At 45.2% G+C, this 20,551-nt stretch overlaps 1 protein-coding gene across 1 annotated transcript in view; it reads left to right on the top strand.

Moving 5' to 3' along the window:
* The window catches only part of ehd4 (EH-domain containing 4), a 40,648-nt gene extending 21,798 nt beyond the window's left edge, over window positions 1-18,850 (top strand). The window contains exons 4-8 of the mRNA XM_061743210.1: window positions 8,385-8,551; window positions 8,620-8,753; window positions 8,828-8,939; window positions 11,306-11,470; window positions 17,371-18,850. Of these exons, the coding sequence (XP_061599194.1) occupies window positions 8,385-8,551; window positions 8,620-8,753; window positions 8,828-8,939; window positions 11,306-11,470; window positions 17,371-17,928 (1,136 nt within the window). The 3' untranslated portion in view covers window positions 17,929-18,850. The remainder of the gene's footprint in view (window positions 1-8,384; window positions 8,552-8,619; window positions 8,754-8,827; window positions 8,940-11,305; window positions 11,471-17,370) is intronic.
* The last annotated feature ends 1,701 nt before the right edge of the window (window positions 18,851-20,551 follow it).

The following is a 20,551-nucleotide window of genomic DNA, read 5'->3' on the forward strand; positions in this document are numbered from 1 at the left end:
CAGCAGGGTGGAGCTCCTGTTTGCCCTCTGGCTCTGCTCCAGAGTGTTGAGACGGATCTCCTGCCACCTTGATGTCAAGGTGGAGTCTCCATGAATTTGCAGTGTGGGGTCAACATTTACTTCCTCCTGCTGACTTTCGGAGGACTCTGTGGAGCGACCTCTATGAAGACAAGCCAGGTCCATACAGAAACAGATCCCTGCTGAAGATTCTTATAATCAGAAAATGTGGGAAAGATTTGGAAATTGCAAATAAAATGGAAGAAATGTCACAATTATTATGTTTACTTTTAGTTTTCAAGGTGATACAACCCAAGGTTATCCATTATTTATAGCTCATACCTAAGTGGCAGAGGTGTCGATGATGCCCTTTATCATCGACACTGTTCACAAAACACTCAGAGCTTCTCAACACATCGGTCAGGCTCCTATTTTCAGACTTTTCCTCCCCCTCTGGCACTTTGCAACCCTACATCCTTGCAGAAAGACTACGTGAGCAGTCATTTCAGACTCTGGTTCTTGGGCTTTCTGACTAACAGAACTCAGCATGTCTGGATTAACAGCAACCTCTCTGATATCCTCACCACCTCCCCAGACTCCCCGCAGGGTTGCATGCTTTCCCTGCTGTTATTCCTACTTGAAACCGACGGGTGCAGCTCCCCACGACCTCACAGGCACCTGGTGAAATTGCTGACGACACAGTTCTCCTGTCCCTCCTGTCCGGCTCTTGCCTGCATCACAGACCTGCTCTGCAGCAGTTTCTGGAGTGGTGTGACACTTCCCGTCTGAAATTGAGTGTCAGCAAAACTAAGGAGATAGTGGTAACCCGCTCCAGCAGCCGAAGGGGACTAGTGGCGGCTGGGAAAGTGCCACCAGAGATTGTACCTGCTCGAGAAACTGATCTCCTTTTCTGTCAGCAGGAACGTCTTACTAATATTCTGCTACACATTCTTTTAAGGTGTTTTATCTTTCTCCCTATGCTGCTGGTACCACTCCATAAACCTGTAGGACAGGAACCACCTGCACAACACTGTGAAGGTGTGTTCTTGGATGATTGTACTTCCTGCAGCCTGGAAGACCAGGAGAAGGAGGGCGACCTGTATCCACAATGCTGTTCTCCTGAGCTCTAAGGATACTATTGCCTTTAGTGGCTCCACAGCAGCTGCTCGTAATGTTACTGGTGTTGTGCAACAACGGAGTGCTGGTTCAGTTATTAGAGAGTTATAATATACTTGTTTTACGATAGTTAATATTAATAATGAAGATGACTTATCAAAATGAGTGATCAAAATGAATACATAAAAATGGGGCACCACCTGATTTATCAGGAAATAATAACTACACATGTTATTTATATGCCTGCCACACTGTTGCCAGGGGTGGCGCTATAGAGTAACAGAAGGAAGGAGTCCGAGCAAAGGCCTTTGAAACCAGCAGCTGTGACAAATACATATAAAATAAACACAAACAACTTCTCTCATTCAAATGAAAGTGTTATAAGATAATGAAACAACACTTGGGATAAAGTTCTGAAACCAAAACTACACATAAACAACAATTAACTAAATATTAAATACAAACTTCAGATCATCTACGTGTGTGTGTGCGTACGTACGCGTGTGTGCATAAGAGAGAAGAGGACTTAGGAGAAAGAGAGAGAGAGAAAGGGGGGAGCCTGTTCTTTATAGCCCAGCCTGGGCTGCAATAAATAGGCAGGGGCCCCTCCTGTGTTTTGGGGTCTATGCCCAATGAGGGTGCTATTTCTTATCGCCGAGGGGCCACAAATGCAAAGCCCGCTGGCTGTGAGTCATTATGGATGTTCCTTTGTTTCAAACCATGTTATCAGCTGTAAGAAATCGAGGCTTGCCTCAGAGTTAAGCCTGAATTAAGGTTCTGTGTTAAACCAACGCAGAGCCTACGCCGTTGCCGTGACGCCGTCGTGAACCCTTCAGACTTCTCCGTCACTCCATTTCGCCACGGTGCAATACCCCCCCAGAGCGCTAGTTGATACTTTGTTTAGCTTCCGGCTTTTCCGGTCACAGTGAATCAAAGAGATAAGGACAACTATTGTGCAAAAAAACAAAACAAAAAAAATCACACACACGCAAAGAAAAGAGCGCTGAAAAGTTCACGACTGCTTCACGAACCGGAACCGGAAATGCGTTGCTACCAAGCAAACCAATAACAGCCCTCTCGGCCTGCGTTGGGTCTTCATCGATTTAACGTGGAACCATAATTCAGGCTTTAGGCCTCAGAATTGAAATTAAGTCTTCCCATGTTCAACACAGGGCTGTGGCCCAACACTGGCATTAGGCGGGCCACTGGACATAACCTGCTTCTTTCACCCACCCACTTTTGTTTTTTTTTTCTCCCCTCTTGCCCTTTTTATAGTGCCACTCTTTGCCCACTTAATTTAGTTGTCAGTTTGCCCCATTCTTCCTGCAATAACATTTTAAGGTGTACAACAGTATGCAGGCATCATGCATTGCCAGATTTTTGGTTTCAAAACTCTATTTTTGCTGAGGACAGCTCAGGACAGCGTGCGGGTCAGGATTGCAGACAGGTCGGCACTGCAGGCAGGTCATGACTGCAGACAGGTCAGGACCACGAATCCTCTTCTTCTGCAGGCATCTATGTGTTTGTAATGTGATGTACAGTAAGATGTGGTATGCAGTGAGGTTGGTGACACTTTTTCCAACCTGAAATAAGGGTCATGAATAAATGAGGGTGTTGGTACAGACAACAGTTCAAGTTACTCCAAAGGCTTCAGGTGTTGGCTTCAGTTGCTTCTCATTTTCGTCCCTGGAGGCCTGATGCTGAGCAGTAAATACAACAGGGAGGTTTCCTGCATGTCTGAGACTTGTGACAGTCCACGGTAAACACACGTAAGGGACGGAAAACAGGAGTCCTGCAGGTTTAAAAAAGGAAAAAGAAGGAAATTCCAGTGATATGAGCTGCAGCTGGTTCTACGACACGGTAAACCATTACTTCACATGTTCCACTTCCTTTAAAAAGGGAAACGCCTTCTGTCTAACAATACTACTTCCCCTGCAGGGCAGTAAAATACCTCTTTCACCAAGTCAGAGGTCGCCCTTGACATGAGATGCTGAGGCTTTTTAAAAACGTATTTAAGTACATGCTGGAAGTCTAAACGTGGCCCAGGTCCTCCTTTTCCACTCACAGTGGAAGACGTAAACATTTTCAACCCATTCCACTGATATAATCATCACCCCAAATAGCATCTGTTTCCAGCCTCTTAAGTTCGAGGATTTCCTGCTTTTATTACATTATTGGTTGCTTTGACTAAAGCCGGACGACATCACTTCAACATGTTTGCTGCCTCACATCACAAAATCAAAGCAAAAATGGAATGAGATATCAAAAATTCAAAAATATTGCCTGATAAAATAAAAAATTGTATTCAGTACTCCACAATAATAATAATAATAAAAATAATAATGATGATGATGATGATGCCGATCATGCATTTAGTTTATGCTTCAACATCAAACCGACAGCGTGTGTTCACTGCAGTGCATCTCCAAAGATGTTACTGTTGGTCCTGTGTACCCGACAAAACTGATTGATCGGCTTGTGAGTTTCCCACGACAACGTCTTTGTCATTTTCAAGCAAGCAACAAGATATCTTTAGTTTCTACTCTCTGCAGAGAAATAAAGGAAGTACAAGTAGCTGTGAATTTAGCTAATTATCTTGACTTTGTCTGAGTTGGGGTTGTAGATGCTGTCGAGCTCTGCAGCTCTGAACTACGATGACAAATTTACAGCAGTGAGGCTGCAGCCCAGACCTCAGGACCCAGAGCTCAGGACCCAGAGCTCAGAGCTTCAACTCCACAAACCTGACGGAGTGCTGTCTTGGCTGAACGTCTCCGTTCGTGTTCAGTTTCCACATATGAGCTCAGTCTTGCCCGTTTCACAACCACACCCACACCGCCCTCCCAGATCCTTTACACAACTCTCACACACACACACAGTTTAAAGGCATAGACCAGCAAATATGCCCTCAGTGCTCTTTCTGGGGCTGCAAATCATTTACAAAGCTGTCTACACCCAAAAAAACAACGTTGACATGTGTGTCTCCCCTCAGAGCTCTCATTATCCCAGATTCCAGTCTGAAACACTCTCCCAGCTCTGAAAGTCCACCAGTTTCAGAATCCACTAGTTTGTCGGTTTCTGCTCTGTAAAGCTTGTTCCCTTGTTCAGAAACTTTAGTTTTTAAAGGTACACTACGTGATCCTACCACTTCAGACCAGACGGGGGCAGCATATAAAGATGAGGTGTAAAACACAGCCAAGTGCACAGTAACCCCTCTCCCCAAAATGCCAGTCAACGAATCAGATTCTGTGTTCACAAGAGTAAATCTAGAAAGACTTTGCAATAAGCGCTTACATACTGGCGTTCTGCAACATGTCCATAAAAGTCAGCCACCAATTTACTATACACAATAATACTACGTTGACTCCTACATACTGGCCCAAGGGAGAATGTGTGTCCTTACATACAACCGGCGGTAGGAACCCAAGTGCGACTTGGCGTAGTGTGTGTGAAACGAGAGGGATAGAAGGTGTTTAGTTTATTGTGCTCATATTAATAATACGGTACTTTCTTTTTAAAAACAGCGGAGAAGAAGATGTTGTCAGCCTTGTTCATGTGGTTACGGTCCTTTTATCAGGGGCATGTGAAAGCATGCATGCACAATTGCGCAAGAAAGGCACGTGGGAAAAAGGTGTGTGGCGCTGTGATGTGTGGAGAAGTTAACCGCGAAGGTTTGAACAGTGTAACGGGACAGATTCAGCTGCACATCCAGCATCGGCACAGTAGATTAAAAACATGGTGGCTCCTATTGCTGGACGTGTCTGGGTCTTCCTCACCAGCTGCTGTTTCATCTGTGAGCGGTTTTTACCCACGAGCGCTCTCATGCCTGGAGCGACGTGCGGCTTTCTGTTCAAACCACGTTCCGGAAAGGCATGAGATTAGATCACCTCTGTAACCAAATTGGTTTTTCGTGCATATGATTGGCAGTAAATGTGATTGGTTCCTGAGGTCACATGACTTCATTGGGCCAGAAGTCCTATGGACTCCTGAAGAACTTAGTATTGCCTTAAAAGCCCTCAGATATGACATATGCACAGTTGACTGACGCATTGACATCTCATTATCAGCCCAGGTCCTTGCTCACTGGAGAGAGACTTTGTTTTCAAGACAGTGATGAGAGCGACGGACAGTCAGTAACCGAGTACTTAGTTACCTACTTATGGACAATCAAACGATTGTGAGTATGGAGATCCCTTGGATGAAGCTTTAACACACCGTTTTGATGCTGGGCTAGCCTATTAATTCAAAGAAAACTGCTGGCAGAAGAACAGCTAACATTTTCCAGAGCATGGGAAGTAGCATTAGCAATGGAAATGGCATCCAAAAATACCCATAATATTGGGAAAATCACCAAATGCAGCTCTGAATTAAGTTTCTAAATCCAAGTTTAGAAACAAAGGAAAACAGCAGTTTAAAAGAGGAAATGGGAGTACAAGCCAGAATGCTGAATGGGAAGTGGAACAGTGAGCAGCGATGCCACCTTTGTGGGGGAGGGAGGCGCTCGCCCCGGGAGGGAGAAATGCCATGGCTGCTCCAAGACGGGACATATTTCCAGAGCATGTCGGACTAAGAAACAGATCGCCAAAGCTTAGTATGTGCAGGCCGAGGATCAGAGAGTAGCCAGAGAAGATGACCCTTCAGGAGCATTTACAGTCTACATCCAGGGGGGTGGAGGCATTCAAATTCATGTGAAAGTGACTTATGAGGACATTAGCATTGTTGTGGGTGAAAAAAAAGTTTCTAATACCTCTGTAGAAACACGTTTTAACCACTAGGTGACTGCTCTACCCGAATAAGAGTGAAATAATATAATAGCACTCTTAAATAAAGTCTTGGCAGTATGGCTCGAATTAGTGGATTATTTTATTATCTTTTGCATACAAAAGGATCAATATGGGCGGTGCCCTGTCAGAGTCTGGCAGAGGAATTATCTATATTTCGCAGAGAAGGACAGGCAGTACTAACAGTCCTTCCAAGGGGTTGGAATCTCTCCACATGACTTCCACAACATCAGGTCGCAACCTCTTGGTTGCACATGGTCCTCCAGAAGGCAAGGCCGGTTTATTTGTGTAGCACAGTTCAACATCAAGGTGATTTACAGTTACATTAAAACATCACACAGTTGAGATAAAAAAGCAATAGAATAAAACAAAACAGGATTTACAGGACTTGAACCGGAGGGACTCCAGCCCAATCAGGATTCAGCAGTTTAGCAGAAGCCGTTTCTGTCCAAAACCGCTGGTCCCACCGCATCACCCAACCTGTAATGGTGCCGCTGAGAGGGCTGTGCAGATATTGAAGTGTATAGCAAGTCCTAGATGCAAATGGAAGAGAAATGGACTGCCGTTACACACATACGGCCCAGTGACATTCATTGTCTGGGAAGGGGACTGTCCATGTCAACCACATGCTGTGGGAAAGACAAGAACCCATGCACACTATTTGAGGACAGGAACTGGACACCAGTTGCTCCACCAGTACTTGAGCCAGCATCGCCCAGTGGAGAGCAACCGTCGGATAACGCCTCCGGACTCACCTACAAACCCGAGATGACAAATAACACACCTTGTGTTTACATAAACTAACGCACGTTAAACACACGACAATAGTGGGATCTAATCTAAAAATGCCTGCAGAGATGTGCTCAAAGAGACTGAATTATGAGTTAATATGAGTTCAGGGGGACTATTGTTATGTGAAGAAGACCTAGTACATTTTAGTGAATGTTTGGAGTTAAGATAGGTTTAAAGGATAGACTTGGATTCTCATGTGTGGGATAAGCAGTAATGTGATTGGTTCCTGCAGTCGCACGACTCGGTGTAACGAGAGTCCCGGAGTGGACGGTGAGGGTGTGTGCTGATCAACCAAAAGGCATGAAAAGGAGAGACTGGTCACATCCACACAGGTCCAACTGGGATGTTAACAAGCATGATCTTAATTTCATTCTGATCAGATTTGACCATCCATCTTCATTTTTGTCTCACTACCAAAGCAACGTTTGAGGTGAGTGCTGCTGAAATAAGGACTGGTGGAGATCTGATCCAGGACCAGCGGAACCCCAATGGGCCAATGCTCAGCGTTCTCACATGACATGCAGTTAGGCAACTAACTCAGTAGATGCTGTTAGAGGTAGCAGTCTTCAGCAATGATGCATAACAAGTGAGAACAATTACCAACATAGTGTCACAACCAGCTCTGGGTCGTCCTTGTAGGATCCAGGAAGCGAGTCTGGGCTGCAGAGAGCAGAAGGGACCTGAAAACGAATAGAAAACCAGTTGCTTACTAGTGTCTCCCGGGACATCAGCTCATTCCCTGCTCTCTCATTGGCTGGAGCTGACATGAACTCCGTATGTGGTGAACAGTTTGCTCTCAGCCAGCTTAGCTTCCTTTTCTTTATTGAATATGTGAAGGTGGACTGGTGTCTGCAGCGAAGTGAAGTTGCACTACATGATGCGCCAATCAACCGTCCTCATGCGTATTCTCTGAGGCTCTTCCATCCCCACACGGGTCTTTGTGTTATAGCATCTAAATATGGATTCATTTGCTACTAGGGCTGTTCGATTAATCGATTTTAAATCGTAATCGCGATTAGGTAATTAGAACGATGTTAAAACGTGAAACTCGTAAAATCGATTTTTCACTTTTTTTTTTTTTTCCTTATCTGCACACATATTAATGATTGATACCATATTAATGATTGATGGAAATACCTCTCAATACCTGCGACAAGTGCCCCATCAGAGAGGCTCTTTAGTGTAGGAGGGGGTGTTGTAACATGCCACCGGGCATCCCTCAAGCCAGATGCGGTAGACCGGCTCGTGTTCCTTGCAAAAAACTTGCAAATGTGAATAGCAAATGTAATGACTGACATTACACACCTCTACCTCCTTCATGGGTTGCATTATTATTTAGCATGCAAAGACCCAGTTTAGTTTAATTAGAACATGTCTAATGCACTTTATTCATTCATTTTTGGTTTAATAAGAGCAAAGTTTGCACTTAAAGCCCAATGGGGCAAATGTTCAATAAAAAATCAGCATATTTGAAATCATTTCTTTGCCTTTTGTCAATTCACAAAATAATCGTAATCGAAAATCGGATTTTGAGAGAAAAAAATCGAGATTTTATTTTTGGGCAAAATCGAACAGCCCTATTTGGTACTGTCATGGCAGCTTTATATGAAAAGGTGTTTAATGTGGCAGGTGTTACGTGTTGACACCACCACCACGGGCTCAGAGCTCCCTGCTGCTTCTCACCTGTCCCTCCATCACCAGGTTATGACTTTGCGGAGGTACTGCGCTGGTTCGGCGAGCGGGTGGACCGGATCATCCTGCTGTTTGACGCCCACAAACTGGACATCTCTGATGAGTTCTCCGAGGCCATCAGAGCGCTGAAGGGACAAGACGACAAGATCCGGGTGGTCCTGAACAAGGCTGACCAGGTGAGGTGCGGCTGCTGACACCAAGCTCTGCTCACCTGGGTCTCTCTAACCTCCCCACTCGTGCTCAGGTGGACACCCAGCAGTTGATGAGAGTCTATGGCGCCCTCATGTGGTCACTGGGGAAGGTGATCAATACTCCGGAGGTGGTGAGGGTTTACCTGGGCTCCTTCTGGGCCAAACCGCTGCAGAACACCGAGAACAGGTCAGTCATTCACGCTTTTATTATCTTCTTTCATCAATTACTTGCTTTATTCCATCCTTGATCGTCCTGTTCAGGCGCCTGTTTGAGGCGGAGTCCCAGGACCTGTTTCGGGACATCCAGAGTCTTCCCAGGAATGCTGCGCTCCGTAAACTCAACGACCTCATTAAGAGAGCGAGGCTGGCCAAGGTGAGACAGGAAGTCACATGTTGTGGCTGGAGTTGACTTTCAGACCCTCAGGAAACCCAGGAATGTCGACGCATGTGTGACTGAGCATCTAAAATAAACACACATCTCTAATGCTGTCGGGCAGTAGTTAGTACCCCAATTTTCCATTCAGTTTTTTATGTAAGCGAAGGTAAACTTTATGTGATTGTAGTCGGTCAAAGTATGACCCAAATACAAACTCTGACGCACAAACACAACGTTTTCACTGTCATTTACTTAAAAGGAAAAAAAGGAAAAAAAAGGCTATAAGGGGGGAAAGTACCCCAGTACTGCTTCCATAGGATGTACGTGATGAGTTTGAGCCAGGTGCTGCCAATCAACATTGAGGAACTGATCATCAGCTGGTGTTCAGACCCCAGAAAAGCAGATTATTTAGGTGTGTGGACACCTGGGCAGCTCTCAGTCAGGGGACCATGAACTCCTCTGTAGATCAGTCTTCTAGGGACAAATGTGGGGACATCTGACTGACAGATAAAGGCTGAAACTGACAAAACACAGAAGCAAATCTGAATGAATAAAAATAAAAGAATCCAGGTTCTGGGATGACCTGGTCCAACTCCAGACCTGAACCTGGTCCAACTCCAGACCTGAACCTGGTCCAACTCCAGACCTGAACCTGGCTGAGATGCTGTGGTGGGACCCTCAGAGAACTGTGTAGACCTGCAGTCCCTCGGCTGGATTAGACCCGTACCTGTCATGTGTCGTGGGGTGATTCAGCATGTCTCAGCAGAATGTTGCGGGGAGGATCATGAAGTGATGCTCCTGTTGCTCTCATCTTGTTCAGCTGATCCGAGTTTCAGAGCTTCAGAGAAAACTTCAGCCTGGAAGTTGACCTTACTTCTGCTCTCTTAGATGTCCTGCTCTCCTGTTGAGCTCTTCTTCTTGCCTCCACGCATCTTCTGTGTGCATGAGGGACTTCTGCTTTCAGATTGTTGTGAAACCGCTCAATCAAAGCTTCCAGACAGAAGACGCGATGCTGACTTTGCTGCCACTGTCACTTTGGAGAGTAGGAACTTCTGCATCAGATTCAGTTTCTGTGAGTTTCTGGCTCTGTTGCTGCTCTTTCAACAAGAGACGCGATGCTGACTTTGCTGCCCCTGTTACTTTGCTTCCTCGCATCTCGTTGAGAGAGACTAGACATTCCTCTTTTCACAGTCTCCAGCACAGATCCGGCATTCTGCATCAGCTTCAATTTATGTTAGTGGGGAAGGTGGCTCACTTGGTAGAGCGTTTGCACATGAACCTGAAGGTCAGCGGTTCGAACCCTAGTTCCTCCTGTGTCCACCAAAGTGTCCTTGGGCAAGACACTGAAACTCCCGGTTGCTCCCGGTTGTCAGGCCAGCGCCGGATATTAAACCGGACTGGACTGAAAATACTGACGCCCTCTACAGGAAGGGTTAAGGTGGTCTGTATTTTCTGGGCCAACTGAGGTCCTTCAACATCTGCCGTACCATGCTGCAGAAGTTTCTTATGAGTGTGTGGTGGCCAGTGCCATCCCCTATGCTGCTGTGTGCTGGGGCAGCAGACCGAGGGTTGAAAGAAGCCATTAGACTTAACAACCTCATCCGTAAAGCCACGTTGTGGGAGAGGGGCTGGACTCTCTGACATCAGTGTCGGAGGGAAGGATGTTGTCCAGAATAAGCGCTGTGACGAAAGAATTTCCCACAAGGGACAAATAAAATCTATTCAATGCATTTCAATGAAATGCTAACGGCAGGAACTGGTACTCTGTCATTACCTCTTGCTGTTGTTTTCTTTCCCCTTCACATGTTGAAGGTTTCCCAGTAAGACAGACTGGAGGAGACGTGTGAAGGGGGGATGTTACTGCTGAGTCCTCCAGGCTCTGCAGTGCAGCTTCAACCAGATGAGTATGATTGTCAGGATCAGAGATGATGCCGTCCCGTCTGTTTTCAGCTTCCCATCTTATCTCCAAAGAGTCCTTTATTTTTGCTCTATATGGCGATGTCTATGATTCATCCGTAAAACAAACGTTAATATCACACTTTGCTAAACATGTTTTTTACCACCAGTTCTTTTTGGATGTTTAGGGATCAGTGATGTTTTGTGTATTATGACACGCTGCGGGGTACTGAGGCAGGTTGTTTCATGTCATGGTGATGGTTGAGGTGTGTGGGGGGGGGTTGGGTTGGGTTAGGCTGAACGAAACGAACAGACGTCAATGCAAAGTACTCATAAAGATAGCTGCACAAACCATATCACAACTGCATCTCCAGGAGGTGGAGGTGGAGGTGGAGAACCAGTGTGGTCAGCTGTGTCCCCAGGTGGTGTTTCAAAGGGCTGATATCCTTGGTGTTGTCTCTCCGCAGGTGCACGCTTACATCATCAGCTACCTGAAGAAGGAGATGCCCTCTCTCTTTGGGCGGGAAAAGAAGAAGGAGGAGTTGATCATGAGGCTGCCGGAGATCTACTGCATCCTGCAGAGGGAGCACCACATCAGCCCCGGAGACTTCCCCAACGTCACCAAGATGCAGGTACGATGAACTGGGCGAGCGTCTGAACACAAGAGTTGGTCAGCATGTGGCTACTTTAGCTGCAATTTAACACCAAACTACCTGGCACACAAGATCTATGGCCTCGTGGACAAGAGGTGTGGCGCACAGAAAATGTGTATACGCCACTTTCCACGCACACGTCGGGATGTTCAAAGATCCACTTTGCTTGGACCTACCAGTCCTTAGGAGAGATTTTATCAGACTAAATGTGAAGTCATAGGAATTGGCATTATGTGTAATCATGAGCTAAGTCAGCTAAGCTAAAACAACAAGTGTTTCAGCTTCCAGGCCTGTTACTTTCATTTGCAACATGGCGCTGTGCAGCACCAGGAAACGAGGCACAAGGAGTGCTCTTCAGAAACCCGTGGAGAACCTCATGCAGTTAATCCAATCATTTCACAGACATATGCTTTGATTAATAATCTTTATGTTTTGGTTTGGCCTGGAAACAAATGGTGGATGCTGGCTTCAACATAGCTCTTTCACTGAACAGGATAAGCATGTCCAGAGGCTTCAACCCTCATGTTGGTGGTTCAGGTTTGAGTCCTGCCCTGGGACCCTTCCTCTTTACCCCATCTCCTGTTAGATTACTGTCAAAAAAGACCGCTAGAGCCACAACAATGAATAAATACATAAACATACCAGAATCTTCAAACAATGGCACACACTTCACTTGTAAATGACCCCCCTGCTGATACAACATACAAACACTGAGATCTGAGAGAGAAGTGTTTTTGGGGAATTACATCTCTTCAGAGACGGAGAAAGAACAGTGTGTGACACTAAAGGATGAATTGTTTTCCTGACGTCAGGCAGGCGCTTTAACAGTCGGGACAGGATGACCTGAGCTGCAGCTGCTCTGTGCGTGCGTGCATGTTTTCCCAAGATCAACTTACATTTGTCAGATTATTGGTAAGAGTTGGATGTTGAAGATGTTTCGGTCCCTGGTGAGATATGTGCACAACTACATGCACAAAATGTCCTGAGAAGGACTTTAAAGTCCATTGTTAACAATCTCAGAAATGTTGGTATGTTAAAGCAGCACCAGCATGGAGTGTGTGAGGACCTGGACACGCCTGCTGCCATGTCTAGAGAGGGCGTTAGTCTTTCTGCAGGAAGTGCTAGGAACTTTCAATGAGCAGCCTTAAAAGCTGACTGGAAGACACTCAACTCAATTCATTAAGCTGTTATTTTAGTTTGGCTGACTTAATTACGTTAACTTAAAATGATAACTAACTCAACTTAAATTCATTCTGATCAAATCTCTCATTTCAGATGTAAATGCCAAAAATGACACCCTAAACTAGTCCTGTCAGAGCTGAAAAGAGCTCCAGTGGGACCCATGGTTGCTTAGTCGCTGAGCCCATTAGCATCCACCTGCGGATATAAGAGGCCTTGACAACCAAGCAGTTATTCAATCTGATCACACTTCGCCGCGCTCAGCTGCTCAGTGGTTGGTTGTCTGGTTGTAAGAGTCCAAAATGGTTCAAGGAAACCGGAGGACCCAGGTCCTACAAGAGGTAGAAGCTGATGAGCTAGCAGTAGTCTATGTGGCTGCTTACCTCTGGTTAGGACTTCAACCAGGGGCTGCCTTCCTAAGGTTCACCACCCAACCCTTCCAGAACAACCCAGATCTGGTCACGTTGGCCTCTTCAATACACTTAACAAGGCAGATGATCTGTAATATCTATATATATATTCTCTATTTCTGCTTTATAGTTGGACAATTGAACATGATTGTCAAGGGTGATAGACTCACTGTTGGATCCAGACTGCACATGTTCTTTTCTTCAGACGTGGAAGTTGCATGGAGCTGCTTGAGCTCTGCATGACTTTCTTTTCTCTCTGGGGCAATCGGCAATCCAGCTGTGGTTCAGCACTTTTGTAAAAACAGAAAGTTAATGTACTGAACTTTAGCCACAGATGGTGAGACGTGTGAATCTGAATGTCCAAGAGCGTCCAAGTGCATAACCGCAGTGAATGCAGTGGTGTTGTAGTGGATTATTTAGTGCTCAGTGCTGTTTGGTGGGAGGTGGTGTGATGGAGGCCACAGCTCTCGGGGAAAAAGCTGTTCCTCAGTCTGCTGGTTCGTGATTTGATGATCCTTCCTTCTTTAGCTAGATGGGAGGGGGACAAACATTGTGTGGCCTGGGTGGGTGGGGTCTTTAATAACCTCCTCCTTGTGTGGCCGGCGAGCATAGAGGGTTTTCCAGTCAGTTGTATTCAGCAGACCAGAGGTCTGCACCCACAGCACCGAAGGGCCAGTTGAAACCATCACAGTTGCCCTCCCAAATGTATCTGTCACATCAGTGTATAAACCCTCCAAAGTCCGTTCCTCAACTCTGAACTGCCAGACAAATCAGTCAACAGTGAATATGTTGAGTTGATTTTTTTTTTTTCCTTTTTTTGTTAAATGAGTTATGTTTCCAAGAATGTCGGTACCATGTGGAATCAGAAATATCTGGACAACAGCATCAAAAATGATTTTTTTCAAACTCATCTTTATTTCTAGCAAAATACTGTCCTTGAATTTTGAGTTCTTAAAAGTTTTTTAAATACGCAACAGAAACTCACACACTTACACACACACACAAACACCACACACGTGTGTTTCAGTCCAGCTGCAGACAGCAGGAACTGGGGTTGTAGTCTCTTGACAACAAATATGTCTCAGTTCATCTCGGTTCATCTGTGATTCTTAAAAAAAAAACGGACAAAAGGACAACAAACTAGAGAATGTTGTGGTGTTGACTCTGCCCTTAATCTGTTCCTGTCCTCTATCGCCCCCTGTCAGCAGACCTGCAGTAAATCACAGCTGGTGTTAGATTTATACCTTTTCTTTTTCCTCCAAGAACTTTGTGAAAGCAGCGATCCGCAGCAGAGGTGCAGAAGGAATACATGTTTGAACCGTTAATAAACAACTGAAGTTGCAGTAGTGAAGATGAAGAGAATGCAGAGAGTTGTTTGATCTTTAGGAAGACGTGTAATGCTAAAATATTTTTACATGTTTGAAATTCATCTGTTTGACCATCATTCCTGCTCAGTCCTAGAAGAAGAAAGAATGGCCACTGTTATGTTTTTATTTCGGGCCCGTTTACTGAGGACCACTTGAGAATGCCCCTTGGTGAATTTCATTCTTCTTTTGGTTCTCTGGGATCAACGTCTCTCCATCAGTAGCCACTGGGGGCAGTATATTATATATTTAACATTAATAAGTGAATGTCCTCATAGATGGCAGCAGCCTGGTACATCAGAAAAAACCCTCACATGAGTGATTAAGAAAATTCACCTCTCTTACGTCCCGTGGTAAATAGTGTGTGTGTGTGTGTGTGTGTGCGTGTGTGCGTGTGTGCGCATGCGCGTGTGTGTGTGTGTGTGTGTGTGTGTGTGTGTGTGTGTGTGTGTGTGCGTGTGTGCGCATGCGCGTGTGTGTGTGTGTGTGTGTGTGTGTGAGTGTGTGTGTGTGTGTGTGTGTGTGTGTGTGTGTGTGTGTGTGTGTGTGTGTGTGTGTGTGTGTGTGTGTGTGTGTGTGTGCTTGTGTGTGTGTGTGTGTGTGTGTGTGTGTGCTTGTGTGTGTGTGTGTGCTGCTTTACAAAATGAGGAAGAAGACACCACTCAGTGCCAGTGGGTCAGCTGTAGTTGGTGAAACAACCTGCACTTCCCTTGAGTGGAGTGTGTGTGGCTTTGGGTATGGTAAGGCCCTTGTTTTTGGTTAGTTATGTTAATCATTGTGTTCTTGTTTACAGGTTTGGGTTTTGGTGTTCCTCTGGGCTCCGCTTGTTTTAGTTAAACCTAAATAAACCACAATTGTCTTCACGTGTCAGTTCTCCTGGCATCATTTCCTCAAATCCGGGTCACATTCTTGTTACTTCGTAAAGGTCGCCATCACATACCAGCTATCCATAGAAACAACTCTGTGTTTGTTTTGATCAAATAAGCCTGACTGCACTTGGCACCACTCAGGAGTCGGTCGGCCTCCAGAATGTCAGCATCACCCAAGAACTTGGTTCTGTTTAGCAGCGTTATCTATTCAGAAATAGCAGATACTAACAACAGAAGTGTCACATCCTGCTGTAATTTCATGATGTGACTGTTGCATGATGGAGCTCCCATTGAGCATAGTAGTAAAATGTTGTCTAGATGTCTCCTTCATCACCAGTAAACCTCAGTTTCAACCTCACAAACTGCCCTGCTGTCAGTTATTGAGTCACTACGGGCTGCGAGATCTGCTGGTCTATCGTCAGTCCTCATACTGCTTGACCTGTCTGCTGCCTTTGACACACTCCACACTCTCAAATCTTGCTATTTCAGGATCTGTCCTCTTGTGGTTCATGTCTTACCTCGCAGGAAGATCCTTCAGAGTATCATGGCAAGAACGAGTGTGCAGATTGCATGAGCTGGCAACAGGGGTGCCACAGGGGTCGGTGCTTGGCCCTCTTCTATTTTCACCATACACCATAGGTGAAATCATGAGGAAAATCAGACCCAACCTGACAGAACATACAACCCAGGTCTTGGTTCAGGCTCTAGTCATGTCATGCTTTGACTACTGTAATTGCTTGTTGGTCGGCCTTCCTGCGTGCTCAGTCCATTGTTCCCCGATGGTGGAACGACCTACCAAACTCCGTCCGATCTGCAGGGTCTGTACCTACTTTTAACCGCAAGCTAAACTCTCAGCTCTTCTGCATCTAGTAAACTTCTCTGCTCATCAGAATTAGTTAGAAGATCCAGTTCTTTGCAGGACTCAGCACTGAGTAACCTGCATGCACTTATGACAAGATGATCGTATGTTGGTGTCTTTTTAAGATGCAGCTTTCTTGTATAAAGGGAATTTTGAGTTGGGCGGGAAGGGAACACAAAAAAAAAACCTGCACTAGCATGGCAGCACCTGTGTCCAACTGGACTCACAGCAGTCTGACCAGCACTTACCCAGCTGGACCCCGCTGGATTTCTTGCTTGTGTTGTTCCGTCAGTAGTAGTGGTAGTAGTGGTGGTGGTGGCCTTAAGGGCATCCAGCTCCCCTTTGGTCTCATCTGTCCAGGGGATATATGTTTCAGAGGTCTCATGGGTTGTTCAGATGTATCTCGATAAACTGTTTCCATGTTTTCTTCGTTTTTTGTGGGGATTGGGGGAAAGAAGGTAACACGCTTTTTTCCTGGAAACTCCTCCAAACTAACTTGCTCCATCTTTCAGTTGTGCTGTCGTGGACTTGGAAAGTGCTCGTGAGGCCTGTAGGTTCTCAGGTGTAGCTCTAGGTGTTTGCACGGCCTGATCTTGCTATTGTGGTAACACACACCTGAACGCTCCAGGCCAGCAGACTTTCAAAACAAATGTTTTTATACAGATCTGCACACCTGCTTATGATCAAGTGATCAGTGATGATGATTAGCAGCAGCCGATCGATATGTGCAGACTAAGGTCTGGCAGGAGTGGGTGGGGCTCCTGTCTAGAACAGTCTGTTCATTTGTTCAATAGTGATGGTTCATCTGGGCAAAAAAATCTGACTGATTATGACTTGATTGGCCAGTTTCAGCAACCATCTGATCAGTTGGGTGTTTTTGTGCCACTCGTGGCAAAGTAGGGGGACAGGAAACAGCTAGAGAGACGGGGGAAACACGCAGCAAAGAGCATTAGGCTGGGAATGTGCAGGAACCTGCACTGCCTCCAAGAGGGCAGTGGCCTCCCAACCCACGAGCTACCAAGGGGCCCCATCAGGGTTTTAGTTGAATAATATACAGTAATTGTGAAACTGATTCTGAAATGGTTAATTTGAACAGCAGTAAAGACTTTAACTGGATTAGTTATTAGGTAAAGACGGATCTGTACATGTAAAACGGCTGAATCTGCTGTGCTGAGCCGTTTCTCTTCTTCTCCTGCAGGACATGCTGCAGCACTACGACTTCAGCAAATTCCCATCCCTGAAGGTGAAGCTGATCGAGTCCGTGGATAAGATGCTGGCTACAAAGATTGCGGTTCTGATGTCGATGATCCGGGAGGAAGAGTCTAAGCAGCCTCCGGCCATGGTGTCGGGCGGCGCCTTCGAGGGCTCCCAGGACGGGCCGTTCGGTCAGGGCTACGGCGAGGGCATCAGCGCCGGGGCTGACGCCGAGGACTGGATCGTATGCCGAGATAAGCACCGCTATGATGAGATCTTCTACACGCTGATGCCCGTCAATGGGAAGATAACCGGCGTCAACGCCAAGAAGGAGATGATGAATTCGCGACTGCCCAACACCGTGCTGGGAAAGATCTGGAAACTGGCCGACTGCGATCGGGATGGCATGCTGGACGATGAGGAGTTCGCGTTGGCCCAGCACCTCATAAAGATCAAACTGGAGGGCTACGAGCTGCCCACCGAGCTGCCCCTCCATCTTATTCCTCCGGGCCACCGCAAAAACCCCACGGCAGAGTCCCTATACAACCACATGGAGGACTAGAAGAGACTGGTAGAGCTGGGAAGATGTCTAGATGTAGAAACCCAGCACTGGTCAAGAAGGACGGTCAAAAATCCAACTTTTATCATCAGAAGAGTTTAGTTACTCAGCTTTGTAGCTGCAGCAAAGACACGAAAGAAGAAAAGCAACAAACTCTGGTTTTGTTTGGACTCTTATTTTGAAAAGTCCTCTTTATCTTCTGGAAAATACTTTGTGCCTTAACCTTTCTTGATATATGCCTTTGGATAAAAGTTGAGGTTTTTATGTGTGAGGTTTATTCATATCCCTGCTCTGATAACAGACATTAGATCTCCTGAAAGTCTGTTCTAGTCATGTAAAGACGAACACGCACATTAGTGTTTAATTCAATGACTTTATTAACGTCTTAAGTAGCATTGTTGACATTCCTTAGTGCTTTAATAGAAAACTTGCCAAAGAAACAAAAGATTGACATTTGTCCTTTTTTCAATCATTGTATGCATTTTATGCCAATATATCACAAATCCCTCACGTACTTCTGTTGGTCATCCTTAATCTTGAAAGGATTTTTTCTTCTTTTTAATTTCAATATGCACTGATATTAAACAGAGAAGCCTTGAAACCCCTGTGTCATTGACATGGAAACCCAGGTTTGATGTATGTCCACCTTCTGTGTTCATTTATGTGTTGATTTCTTTGCCTCACATCATAAATTCATGTTTGAAGCAGTCAGAGCTCAAAAATCCATCAACATCCACCATTCAACCTTATAAATTGCCTTTTATTAATAGGGATATATGAAAAACTGAAATAAAGCTGGTTATAAAGTAAGAATGTCCCAGGAAATAGTGGAACTGGAACCAGCAAATGATTCTGTATAAAATGGCTGAACTTGTTAATCAATTAAATGAAAACGTATGTGATTAAAGTATTTCTGATCATCTAATCATTATTACAGCACAGTTTTGACTGATTATTCAGTTGTTATCACTGATGGTTTCAGAAATATGATGTGAAAAAACCCAGAAAATAAATGCACTCTGATCTTCATCTCAGTCACAATAATCAGCAAACATAACGTCTTTACCTGATAATTCCCAGGTAAATACTTGGTTCTTGTGTATTTATTGAACCATGATTCAACCATGATTGTTTATTACAACAGAAGTTGTATTCAGTATCTTTCCAGAGACCCAGAACATGACCCCCAAGTATTTATTACATAAACATAAACAATGGCAGGTAAAAACTCCGCTGGTGGGAGAAACACCTTTAGTGGCAAGGAAAAACTGCCCTTTAGGAGGGAAGAAACCTTCATCAGGACCTGGATCATAAAGGGGGGGCCTTCCTGCCAAAGGCCAGCTGGACAAAGCAGGAAAAGAGAGAACAGACAGAGAGAATGAAGAACAGAGAAAGGAGAGACACAGACACAATGGCTAACTGCACTATAGGGATGACTATATAAGCAGATGTAGACGGCAGACACTGAGGTGGCCAGAGGGGGGGCAGGCCAGGATGTCAGCAAGCATATAGCAGACATCCACACAGACAGGTGGAAGTAAGCAGTGGGATGATCAGAGGGTGGACTGCAGGTCAGCATGCAGCTCCTGAAGCTCTGGCCTACAAACATGCACAGAAGAGAAAAGGAGGGGGCAGACCAGCACAACAAACTACAAGAATGATGGACAAAAATGATGGTTATGAGATACTTCTAATTAATAACTGAGAAAGGAAAGAGAAGGAGGGTGATGGGCACCGATGTTGGTGTCCCCATGCAGCGTAGCTCTATAGCAGCAATTCTAGGATGAAGCTGTTTCAGACCAGCTGCTCTAGTCTGGTCCTGCAGCTGCAGCTGCTGGCCCATTAGACACATTAGAGTTTACACTAACTAGAGGTTTACTAAACAGAAACTTTTTAAGTATTAAAAGTTAATATCTGTGAGTCTGATTTGAGAGTCTGATCTGATCAATTCTTTGTGTGTGACACTTTCTCAGACTGCAGGCTTCACTTGAATGAAACACTTCAGCTGGTGGACAGAACCCCCTCAAGTGATCCTGGAGGACATCTTGGTAATCCTGGACTTTGATTTTCCCTCTATGATGACAGGTGTTTCAGGCCTGAATCATGAACCTCCCTCCCCCATGCTTCACCATTGGAAGGACATTTTAAGGTTGATAACTTGTGTTCCTTCATCAGCATACATAGTGCTGAATCTTCTGTTTCATCTGTCCATGAGATATTTTGCTAGTAAAGTATTGGAGTACCAAGTTGTTCTTTATCATCTCCATATCCCATGAAGATCCTGTCAGTTCAGAGTATGTATGGTATGGTAGACTCAACAGATATGTTTCCAGTTGCAGTGATGTCTTCAGGACTTGAGCTGTTCCTCGCGAGTTCTTCTTGACCTCACTGAGGATTCTGTGTTGTGTCTTTCGAGTCATCTTGGCTGGATGTCCACTTCTAGGAAGAGTAGCTACACACCTAGACTGTCTTCAATTCTGAACCATTTCTCTAATTGTGGACTGATGGATGTCTAAATTGGGTATTTTTATAAAATATTCTAGTGAACGAAAACAAAACGGCACTGCAGGTAAACACCTGAACAGTCACGGCTGTCTTCAGCCTCCAGTTTCTGGCACTTTCAATA

The sequence above is a fragment of the Cololabis saira genome, chromosome 16, assembly GCF_033807715.1.
Source record: "Cololabis saira isolate AMF1-May2022 chromosome 16, fColSai1.1, whole genome shotgun sequence".
Lineage (NCBI taxonomy): Eukaryota > Metazoa > Chordata > Actinopteri > Beloniformes > Belonidae > Cololabis > Cololabis saira.